The sequence below is a fragment of the Carcharhinus amblyrhynchos genome, chromosome 23, assembly GCF_965287045.1.
Source record: "Carcharhinus amblyrhynchos chromosome 23, sCarAmb.v2.hapA, whole genome shotgun sequence".
In the NCBI taxonomy this organism is placed as follows: domain Eukaryota; kingdom Metazoa; phylum Chordata; class Chondrichthyes; order Carcharhiniformes; family Carcharhinidae; genus Carcharhinus; species Carcharhinus amblyrhynchos.
Genome location: NC_137346.1, coordinates 39,382,427 through 39,394,959, shown reverse-complemented (window position 1 = coordinate 39,394,959; position 12,533 = coordinate 39,382,427). Strand labels below are relative to the sequence as shown.

General features: G+C 43.7%; 1 protein-coding gene across 2 annotated transcripts in view; it reads right to left on the bottom strand.

The window, feature by feature from the left end:
* Positions 1-6,884: 6,884 nt before the first annotated feature.
* lrwd1 (leucine-rich repeats and WD repeat domain containing 1) overlaps positions 6,885-12,533 on the bottom strand; it is a 38,119-nt gene continuing 32,470 nt past the window's right edge. For both annotated transcript variants that reach the window (XM_080210793.1, XM_080210794.1), the window contains one exon: positions 6,885-11,891. In XM_080210793.1, the coding sequence (XP_080066919.1) occupies positions 11,751-11,891 (141 nt within the window). In that variant the 3' untranslated portion in view covers positions 6,885-11,750. The remainder of the gene's footprint in view (positions 11,892-12,533) is intronic.

Here is a 12,533-nt window from a genome sequence, read left to right as displayed (position 1 = left end):
CAGGGACTGGGAACTGAATGTCCAGGGGTATCAAGTGTTTAGGAAGGATAGGCGGGAGGGAAAGGGGGGGGGGGGGCGTAGCTCTGCTGATTAAGGATAGCATCAGGGTGGTAGCAAGGGATGATATTGGAGCCAAAGAGCAGAAAGCGGAATCGTTGTGGGTGGAGATTAGGAACAGCAAAGGGAGGAAGACGCTGGTGGGTGTCGTCTATAGGCCCCCCAATAATGATCTGGAGGTGAGGCGGGCTGTTAACGCGCAAATAAGTGCGGCGTGCAGGAATGGGACGGCCGTAGTTATGGGGGATTTCAATCTGCATATTGATTGGTCGACCCATGTTGGACGCGGTGGGCTCGAGGAGGAGTTCTTGGAATGCTGTCGGGATAGTTTCCTTGAACAGTGTGTGTTGGAGCCGACGAGGGAGTGAGCTATCTTGGATCTGGTGCTATGTAATGAGGCGGGTAGAATCAGGGACCTTGCGGTGAAGGATCCTCTTGGGGAGAGTGATCATTGTATGGTGGAGTTTCTGGTGCAGATGGAGGAGGACAAAGTGGGTTCCCAGACACGTGTCCTTTGTTTGAACAGAGGGGAGTACAGTAGGATGAGAGAGGAATTGGCGAATGTGGACTGGGGGAGCGCGTTGGAAGGTAGGTCTGCTGAGGAGCAGTGGAGGATCTTTAAGGAGATCTTTCTTGGTGCTCAGCAAAAATTTATTCCGATGGTCAAAAAGGACAGTAGGAGGAGAGGTAATAAGCCGTGGATAACGAAGGAGGTGAAGGAAAGTGTTAAATTAAAAGCGGAGGCGTTTAGAGTAGCTAAGAGTAGTGGGCGAGAAGAGGATTGGGAGAGGTTTAAATGTCAACAAAGATTGACAAAGAAATTGATAAAGAAGGGTAGGAGAAACTATGAAGCTGGGCTAGCGCTTAATATGAAAAAGGATAGCAAGAGTTTTTATAAGTATATAAAAAGGAAGAGGCTGGCTAGGGTGAACGTTGGACCCTTAGAGGATGAGAAGGGGGACTTAGTGGTAGGGGATGGGGAAATGGCTGAGGTCTTGAATCACTTTTTTGTTTCGGTCTTCACGGAGGAGGACGTGAATAATTTGTCGGGCGTTAGAGATGGAAAGGTGGTAGGACTGGAGGGTCTCGATGACATTACTGTTACTAGAGAGGCGGTGCTCGACAGACCGGAGGGGCTGATTGTGGACAAGTCGCCAGGACCGGATGGAATGCATCCGAGGGTTCTGAAAGAAATGGCAGAGGTGATAGTGGATGCCTTGGTGGTTATTTTCCAGACGTCGCTGGATTCCGGGGAAGTGCTGGAAGATTGGAAAGCGGCTAATGTTACGCCGTTGTTTAAGAAGGGTGCCAGGCAAAAGGCGGGGAATTATAGGCTGGTTAGTTTAATGTCTGTTGTAGGTCAAATGTTAGAATCCGTCATCAAGGAGGAAATAGCAAGGCATCTTGAGGGGAATTGCTTGATAGAGCAGACGCAGCACGGTTTCGTTAAGGGGAAGTCGTGTCTGACAAATTTACTGGAGTTCTATGAGGATGTGTCTAGGGCGGTGGATAGAGGAGAGCTGGTGGATGTGGTCTTTCTTGATTTTCAGAAGGCGTTTGACAAGGTACCTCACAAGAGGTTATTGCAGAAGGTCAGGGGGCATGGAGTTGGGGGTAGGGTGTTAGCGTGGATAGAGGATTGGTTGTCAAATAAGAGGCAGAGAGTGGGGGTCAATGGGTGCTATTCGGATTGGCGGTTGGTGACTAGTGGAGTGCCTCAGGGGTCGGTGCTGGGGCCTCAGCTATTTACCATTTATATAGATGATCTGGAGGAGGGAACCGAGTGTATGGTGTCGAAATTTGCTGATGACACCAAGATTGGAGGAACGGCAAATTGTGCGGAGGGTGTGGAGAGTCTGCAGAAGGATCTAGATAGGCTGGGCGAATGGGCCAGGAACTGGCAAATGGAATTTAATGTTGGCACGTGCGAGGTGGTCAGGTATTGGGATACAGTAAAAAGTACTGTTTCTTGCATGCGACACAGACAAAAGCATACCGTTCATAGAGTAGATAGGAGAGGCAGTGGCGTAGTGGTATTGTCACTGGATTAGTAACCTGGAGATCTGAGACCAGATCTGGAGACAATTTAGCATGGCCAATACACCTAACCCGCACATCTTTCTGGGAGGAACCCAGAGCATCAAGAGGAAACCCACAAAGACACGGGGAGAATATGCAAACTACATGCAGGCCGTCACCCAAGTCCAGATTGAACTTGGGTCCCTGGCACTGTGAGGCAGCAGTGCTAACCAGGGTGCTGCCCACCAATCACATTTCACCAATTGCCATGGTCAGATCAGAACCCAGGTCCCCACATCTGGTCTCAGATCTCCAGGTTACTAGTCCAGTGACAATACCACTACGCCACTGCCTCTCCTATCTATTCTATGAACAGTATGCTTTTGTCTGTATAGCGTGCAAGAAACAATACTTTTTACTGTATCCCAATACCATGTTTTTAAAAGAGACATTCAATTTTTGAACTGCAAAAAAATGACAAATAACATGCATCTTGAGCTTCTGAACCTAAGCAATAGGGTTAAAAATCACATCCTCACAGTAGCTCATAATGAAACAGAGAAATAAGAAGCAGGAATAGGCCATTTGGCCCTTAGCATCTGCTCCGTCATTCATCTTGATCATGGCTGATCATCAAATTCAATATACTGATTTCACCACCCCCCCCCCCCCCAACCCCCAATATCCCTTGATCCATGTGGCTTCAAGAGCTATACCTAATTTCTTCTTGAAATCGGACAACATTTTGGCCTCAACTACATTCTGTAGTAGTGAATTCCACACATTCACCACCCTCTGGGTGAAGAAATTTCTCCTCACCTCAGTTCTAAAATGTTTACCCCTTATCCTCAAACTATGACCTCCAGTTTTGGAACCATCAGGAACATTCTTTCTAAATCTATCCTGTCTAACCCTGTTAAAACTTTACAAGTTTCTGTGAGATCCCTCCTCACTCTTCTAAACTCCAGTGAATATAATCCTAACCAATTTAGACTGTCCTCAAGTGACAGACCTGCCATCCCAGGAATCAGCTGGTAAACCTTTCTGTGCTCCCTCTGTAGCAAGAACATGCTTCCTCAGATAAGGACACCAAAATTGCACACCACACTCTAGGTGTGGCCTCACCAACATCCTTTGCCTTTTCTCTCAGGTGTAAATAATAAAGCTTAATCTGATCCAGGTATATAACATTTTAAAAGAGGTTGATAAAGTAAATGTAGACCAAATGTTGTGGGACAGTTTAGAACAAGAGGTCACAGGTATAGGTTGAGAGGCAGTAGATTTAAAACTGAGATGAGGAACTACTCACAGAGGGTGGTGAATTACTGCCCCATAGAGCAATGGAGTCTCAATCGTTGAATGATTTCAAAAGCTGATATATTGATATGGGGAACAGGTAGGGAGGTGGATTTGAGACCAGGGAGAGATCAGCCATGATCTAGTTGAATGGCAGAGCAGACTCAAAAGGATGAATTCGCCTACTTCTGCTCTGAATTCCTATTCCAATAGTAGCTGTCTGCAGTTAAGCATGTGTTTGGTTTTAATTGATTGAAGGCTGCATATCTTGAGAGCCTTCCCTTGGAGGTGGCAGGCAACAAAATTCACCATCGCCTCCAATGTGTCCGATCAGCTTTTGGTTAACTAAAAGAGTATGTGAGGGGCAAGCCCTAAGACTGAAATTAACCAGGGCAGCAGTGATCCCCGTGCTTCAGAGACCTGAACAACATACCACAGGCACCTCAAAGCACGAGAGACGTACTGGCAGTGGTCACTTCACAAAATCCACCAAATCTGTTAACAAGGAAGGTGGTCCAACAGCAGTGTTCTCATTCAAACCAATGTCCCTGGCAATGAGGCACAGCTAATCAGTCAATCAGTTCCACTGGGCAGTACATAGTGTTCATGTGCCAGACTCCTGAAGCACGAACCATAACACAGTGGCAGACTGCCAAAAGGACAGCGGAAACATTTGTAGGGGTGTACTCAAAGCATTGCTGAAGAGATCAAACATCACCAATGATTCATGGGAGACCTTGGGTGGTGACCAACTGAAATGGAGAAGGTTCAATTCAGGAGAATTCAAGCAGTTACTAAGTCACATTCCCTTACACAAAACTGGTGTGGATTTTTAAAATCAAACCTTTCACAGAACATTGACATTGCTGGCTAAGCCAGCATTTGTTGCCCTTGTGAAAGTGAGCTGCCTTCTTCAACCACTGCAATCTATGTGGTATAAGTAAATCAACAGTGCTGTTCGAGAGGAAGTTCCAGGCTTTTGACCAGTGATAGGGAAGAAATCGTGATATATTGACAAGGATGGTGAGGGACTTGGAGGAGAATTTACAGGTAATGGTATTCCTATACCTCTACTGCCCTTATACGCTAGGTGGTAGAGGTTGTGGGTTTGGAAGGTGCTGTTGAAGGAGTCTTGATGTGTTAAAGAACAAAGAACAAAAACGGCCCGGGAAACAGGCCCTTCGGCCCAACGAGCCCACGCCGCCATTTTAACACTACCAGTCCCCCCCCTCCACCCATGACCCTTATCTATTGTTTTATGGCCATCCACATTGAGGGAAACTAATTTAGGGACAATTTATTACTTCCAATCAGCCTAATAGCACATCTTTGGGGTGTGGGAGGAAACTGGAGCACCCAGAGAAAACCCACGCAAACACGGGGAGAATGCGCAAACTCCCGCAGACACTGGCCCAAATCCATGTATGTGTCTGCACAGCAAACAGTGATAGTCACTGAGCTGTCATGTTGCCAGCATCTGGTCCAGTCTAAGCACACACTAACGACATGAAGCACTAGGCCAATCTCGAACAACAAGAGCAGCTCAAGTACGACCCATCGCGTGTATGCCCCTCGTTGGACAACAAGGCGGACCGACTTAAAACCTGTGAATGAAAAGAGAAAAAAAAATTATCATACCATATCCATTTACCTCACCAGGGACGCCCCAACGCTAATGAACCTTATTTAAAACAATCTCCTATATCCACCCATCTCCAACCCACTCATGTGCCTGTCTAAGTTAAACAACTCCAGCGTGCTTGCCTCCACCACCTTACTTGGCAGAGCATTCCATACCCCCACTACCCTCTGTGTGAAAAACCTCCCTCTAATATCTGTGTTGTACCTCTCCCCGCTCACCTTAAGCCCATGGCCCCTCGTACTGTGTGTCTCTAACATAGGAAATAGCTTACCTCTGTTTACTCTATCTATACCCTTCATAATCTTATATACCTCTATTAGATCCCCCCTCAGTCGACGTCTTTCAAGGGAAAACAGCCCCAATTTGTTCAATTTTTCCTCATAACCCTACGTCCTGTAGATGGTACACACAGCTGCTACCTGAGCATCAGTGGTGGAGAGTATGGTTGTTGGATGTAGTGGATCGGGTGCCAATGAATTGCTGATCGCAAACACCATCCAGGAGAAAGCAATGAGAAGCCAACCAGTATTTTACCATCACTTAGGGAAGGCAATGACCAAATGGCATTATTGCTGGACTATTCAGCTAAAATTCTTGTTATAATTCAGGTCAGAAACTCCAAAATGTTCTATGAAGTCTGCCTGGATCATAAGTTTTGAATTTGGCTATGGTGAGCATGAGATATTTCTCTTCAGGTACAACTCAAATGGCAGCACAGTGGTTAGCACTGTTGCCTCACAACGTTAGGGACCCAGATTCAATTCCCGGCTTGGGTCACTGTCCGTGTGGAGTTTGCATGTTCTTCCCGTCTGCATGGGTTTCTTCCGGGTGTTCCGGTTTAAGAACATAAGAACATAAAAAATAGGAGCAGGAGTAGGCCATCTAGCCCCTCGAGCCTGCCCCGCCATTCAGTAAGATCATGGCTGATCTGTCGTGGCTCAGTTCCACATTCCCGCCCTCTCCCCATAACCCTTAATCCCCTTGCCTATCAAAAACCTATCAACCTGCGTCTTAAAAATATTTAGCGAGGCAGCCTCCACCACTTCAACGGGCAGAGAATTCCAGAGATTCACCACCCTTTGAGTGAAGAAGTTCCTCCTCAACTCCGTTCTAAACCGCCCCCCCCCTTTATCCTGAGGCTGTGCCCTCTAGTCCTACTGTCCTTTCTGAGTGGGAAGAGCCTCTCCACCTCTATCCTATCCATCCCATTCAACATCTTATACGTCTCAATGAGATCTCCCCTCATTCTTCTAAACTGTAACGAGTACAAGCCTAGTTTATTCAGCCTCTCCTCATAGTTCAACCCCCTCAACTCCGGAATCAGCCTAGTAAACCTCCTCTGCACTCCCTCCAAGGCCAAAATATCCTTGCGTAAGTGCGGCAACCAAAACTGCACACAGTACTCCAGCTGCGGCCTCACCAATGCCCTATACAGCTGCAGCAAGACCTCCCTACTTTTATATTCAATCTCCCTCGCTATGAAGGCCAGCATCCCATTTGCCTTCCTGACCACCTGCTGCACCTGCAGGCTGGGTTTTTGCGACTCATGCACAAGGACCCCGAGGTCCCTCTGCACCGTCGCATGCTGCAGCTTTTCGCCAGCTTTTCCTCCCACTGTCCGAAAGACGTGCTGATTAGGTGTACTGGCCATTCTAAATTCCCCCTCCCCCAAACACACACCGGAGTGTAGCGACTAGGGGATTTTCACAGTAGCTTTATTGCAGTGTCAATGTAAGCCTGTTTGTGACTCTAATAAAAACTAAATGTCCCACTAAGGAGCTGAAATCAAACAAAGTTTATTTAAAAATACATCAACATGTATAGGAAGAAAATTAGCAATAACTTTTACCAATAATTGACACACAAAAAACCATGATCTTGTATAACCCTTAACGAATATAGGAAATGTCCCAATCAAACAAACATTCCATAAACAAAACCCGTTCTACAGGCTTATCACAAAACTACAAATACTCACGTAATGCTGTGCTTAAGTCCTTTGGTTGAATGCTGCAGCTCTTTTGATACACAGACAGCCAAACTTGGACAACTTCCCAAACACCAGGGAGAGACTAGACTCTAGGCAAGCCAACCACCAACAGTAGATTTTTTACTCCTGGAAGGCCAGGAACCTGCTTCCAACTAACAGCAGAATTTAATACCAGGGAAAGACAGAAACACTATTTTTCAGTCAGATAGTCACCCCGCTTTCTAAACAGCAGATCAAAATTAAAAAGGAGCTCCTGTCACCAGACCTGTCAATCATTCTGCTTCTTAACAATGCAACGTCATAAAAGATCCCAGAATAAAAATAAACAAAACCTCATTTAAGCCATTGAAGTAGCAATGAAAGGATTTCTCTGGTCCGGCAACAAAGATAAAAAGCTGAAGCTGTGAGAGCTGCAGAGAACATGATTTTATTTTTTAAAAATTCTTAAAAGTACACTAAAATCACATACTGGGAACCGGGTTTGAATCCCACTCCAGATGGTGGAATTTGAATTCAATAAAAAAAAACTGGACTTAAGAATCTACTGATCACCACAAAACCAACTGTCAGAAAATTGGTCAGAACCAGAAACCCATCTGGTTCACTAATGTCCTTTAGGGAAGGAAACCTGCTGTCCTCACCTGGTCTGGCCTACATGTGACTCCAGACCCATGTTGTGACTGTAAACTGACCTTAGGCAACAACGGATGGGCAATAAATCCAACGCCGGCATCTCCACATCAATAAATGCTGGCCAGCTAGAGGCACTTGTGTCCCACAAATGAATGAAAAATAATTAAACTCACAAACAAGAACAAGAGCAAAGGCAATTGAATGACGAGGCAAGATAGGACACATTTGGAATGGGACAGGCTGAGACCATGGGTGCCGAGAGGGATATTGACTGAGGGCAGCCAAACTCAAAACTGCAAGAGAGGGTGTGAGATGCGCGTGTGTGCTTTTCTTGAGTGTTAATTTGTATGTGTGTGCGCGCGCACATGCTTGTGCATGTGTCTTTATTGAGAATCCAGCATTCTAGCAGCACTCCTAGTGTCAAATGAATTTTGTGAGCAAAACATCAGAATCACTTCTCCCACTGGAATTCACAAAAAGTTAAGACTTAGAAGTATTTGTTGAACAAGATAACTTTTTAATTATCATAAATGTGGAAAAAACTTACATAAATTTCTTTTGTATGTTTGTACCTATTGCACGTAATAATCATTTCTTTGTGGTTTAACTCTTCAACGTACGAAGAAAATTTCAAAGGGGTTTTATCAGTATTCCTGGGAGGTCAAAAGAGTTGTGTGGTGGAAAAGTTTGGGAAATCTCCAAAATGTGATGTTGGCATGCCTTTAAGAAATGTTTTTTCTAAATCATGTTCTCTGCAGCTCTCACAGCCTCAGCTGCCTTACAATGAAATAGCAAACAGTGCAAAGTCCAGCAAAGTAAATGTGGTCACTTTCGCATTGAGAAGACTTTACATTAGTTAACTGAATGTCACTAAAGCCAACATTTATTATCTGATGGTCTAAAGCCTTTGAGAAGGTTATGGCAAGTTACTTCTTTAAACTGATGCAGTCTGTGCAGTGTAAGTACTCTCATTGCACTGTTGGTATGGCATACCAGCAACAACGTTGAAATGGCAATATATTCCCAAGTCAGGATAGTGAAGAATTTGAGAGTTATGGTATTCCCACTCCCCCAGGATGTTGATGGTGAGGGATCTAGCAATGTTAACACTGCTGAATGTAAAGGAATAATGGTTATAGTCTCCCATGTTAATCTTTGTCAGGCATGGGTGGTGAGACCCTTGCTCATCAGTTATCAACCTAAGTCCGAATATTGTCCAGGTCCCACTGTACGAGGGCACAGACTGCTTCATCACAATACATGGCAAATGGAAGTGAATACTTTACAATCACCAGCAATGATTGCCATGTTTGGTGGTGGAGGAAAGGTCATTGATGAAGCACTGAAGATGGCTGCCCTGAACAACTCCAGTAATCACCCCCTTGGGCTGAGATCATCAAACACTGACAGCCACAATCTTTTTCCTTTGTGCTGAATATGACGCCAGCCAATGGCAGATTTTCTCCATCTTTTCAATTGACTTCGACTGTACTAGCCATACTCGGTCAAATGCTCCCTGGTGTAACTTTCACCCCTGGAACTCTGCTCTCTTGTACGTGTTTGGACCAAGGCTATAATGATGTCTGGAGTAGAGCTGTCCCAGTGAAACCCAAATTAAGCATTACAAACAGATTATTGGTAAATATTGTTTGATACCAATGTGAACCACACCTTCCATCACTTTGTGGAAGCATAGAAACCCTGATCATCTTTGTCTAAGGAGGAGACATCAAGTGAATAGAGGAAAACAGAATTACATGGGATATACAGCACAGAAAGAGGCAATACAGAATAAAGGGGGCAATCCTCAAGTGAGTGCTGGAGCAGAGAGTTCTTGAGGGTATACGTGTGCAAATTGTTGAAGCTGGAAGGGCTAGTTGAGAAAGTAGTTAATGAGGCATATGGGATCCTAGGTTTTAGAAATAGTGACAAAGTTCAAAAGCCAGGAAGTTATGATGAACCGTTTTAAAATTCAACTAAAGTATTGTACCCAATTCTAGGCACCACACTTTAGAAAGGATGTGAAGATATTGGAGAGGGTGCGGAGAAGATGGTAGTGATTACAGAGCAGAAAAAGCCCATTCAGCCCATCATGTCCCTTCAACTCCTGCAGTTTAGCTGGTCCCACTCCCTCCCCTTTTCACGTAACCCTGCAAATGTTTCCTTTTCAGATAATTATCCAATTTCCTTCTAAAAGCCATGATTGAATTTGCCTCCAAAGCAGAGCATTCCATTTGCTGCGTAATGTCACCTTTTCTTTTTCTGCTATTCACCCAAAGTCATGTCTACTGGTTCAACACCCTTTTCCCAATAGGTATGTTTTCTCCCTACCCACGCTGTCGAGACCCTTCATGATTTTGAACACTTTCGAGCCTCCTCTCAACCTTCTCTTTAAGAATAACCCCAGCTTCTCCAACCTATCCACATGAATGAAGTCCCTCATCCCTGGAACCATTCTAATCAGTCTTTTCTGCTCAGTAAGAGGCCACTTGGTCAGCAGCATGACTGTTTATACTTCACACATGCCTTCTCCCACTCTACTTCATCTAACCCTATTAATTTATCCTCCCAATCGCTTTTCCCTCATATGTTTGTTGAACTTCTCTCTAAATGATCTCTTCAGTTTGCCTCAGATATTCTTCGTGGGGATTTGTTGCACAAATGGTTGCGTGGTTGAGCGTAAGCCAGAAGCTTTGGGTTCAAGTCTCATTCCTGGACTCGATGACCAAGGAAGGTGCATCCAAACAGGTCGAGTACCAACTAGTAAACTTTTACAACATACGCCAGTGGCAATCAGTAAAAGTGGGAGTGATTCCTGCTCAGCTATGTGATGGAAAGAGATATCGATAGCTCTGGGCTACAACATGCATGTACAAGTTTACATTGCCACGGCAACCCAAACTCTTTGAGAGGGAGAGACAGAGACAGAGAGAGACAGACTGTCTCCTTGCCCTACCCTGGCACTGTGAGTTGGTTGAACCTGCCTTTGGGCATAGGACGAAGGACAATGCTTTGTGATAGTGAATTCCATATTCTAACCAGTCCTGGAGAAAAGATGTTTCTCCTGAATGGATTTATTTTATATCTATTGACATCTAGTTTTGATCACCTCTGCCACTGATTGCTTTGTTTCCAATGATTAAAACTATAATGTAAAAATAACATGAAGCTACAAAGTTAAAATCAATACCAGAGGCACAGTATCTGCTTTCTTCCACAGCTTTTCTTTTATAATTTAGTGGCAAATCTTGCAAGACTCAGTAGTCATGTGGATAATATTTCAGATCATTGGGGTGCATTTTATGTATGCAGATAATATTCTGTTACTAAGCAGGGGCTTTATCTCTTTAAAACCACAACATTCAACTTTCATAAGTAAACACTGCCTCAGATTAGTTTAACTATTATACGGTGAAGGAAGTTTACATTGTGGTCACTTGAAAGAAATTCTGAGTTACAATCAACACATCGCCATGTCATGCAAGCAAATGTGTGAATTTTTAAAGAAATACATTAATCGCAATAATTTCTAACGTACATATAAAACTAATCCAGCAACAACCAGTGGCATCTAATTGTTCACACGTGGGGTGCAAGAGCATATTAAAAAAACCTCAAGTCAAATTCCTAATTTATATGAGGATATACTTACTAACAGCGTGTAGGAACAGACCAGGAAATAGGATGCAAGTCGCACATAACACACTAATAGTGAAATGATGAGTTGTGCATTTTACGCGATCAATACCTCTGTTTATTATGAAAGCAAATTACTGCAGATTCTGGAATATGAAACAACTTAGAAAATGCTGGAAAATCTCAGCAAGCCTGACAGCATCTGTGGAGTGAGAATAGAGTTAAAATTTCCCAGTCTGGGTGACTTCATCAGAGCTAAAAAAAAAACAACTATATCTTAACTGTGCGCAGCACGCATTGGTTCTTCCATTTTTGTCCATCTTCTTCAAAAGGCACATTTCCCATTCAGGAGGGGTTTAGGATTCTCGATTTAAAATGCAGTACTTCTCGAAATATAACACTAGAATGCTATACAGCGTCACTCATACCACTTGAAGTTGAGGTAACTCCAGTTGTTCTGCTCCCTTGCTGAAAACGCTATGTTCTTTTCCAAATAACAATGATGTTTTTGTCTGTCACTGCTACAAGGTATTTAAATTCTGGGTCTGTGGTTACATTATTTATCAACGTTCCTTCAATTATTTCCCCTTGTGCTTCTATGGCTGGCCACTTCAGAATCTGTAAATGCACAAGAATGTGAACAAAGTGAGCAAACAAATTTAACTACCATCTGCTCTTTAATAGTTTCTGATTACAGATGCCATGTCCTCAGATAAATGAATGCTGTGCATTCCAATGAAGGTATATAATCATTCAATGCTTTACAGTGAAGCTAGATTGATCCATAAATCCATTTTTAAAAAATGCCAGAGCGAGGAAACTTCTTGCAAGTTGTCCCCAGTGTAACCTCTAATTCTATCTTTTACTCTTCTTCTATGCTCCTATAACTTAACTCTATTTAAACTTCCTGATCTTTCTCTACACCCTAGCTGTGACTTTAAGACAATATTCTGCACCCTCTCCCTTCCTTCCCCCAACGTACTCCATGAATTGTATGCTTCTTGCGTGCTCTACAGACAAAGCAATACTTTTCACTGCATACCAATACATGTGACAATAATAAATCAAATCAAAAATGCTTTCCCCATCCATCCTTACTTAAAGCCATTGCAAACAGACTGACCCATGACACGCTGAAAAGTCAAACTCCTAACTAAACATTCACACAGTAGAAATAGTGAATAGAAAAAGGTTTTGTGAAGAAAACACTTCATTTCCCTTGCCCTATTCCCAGGGTAAACAACTCAAAATCAGAAATTA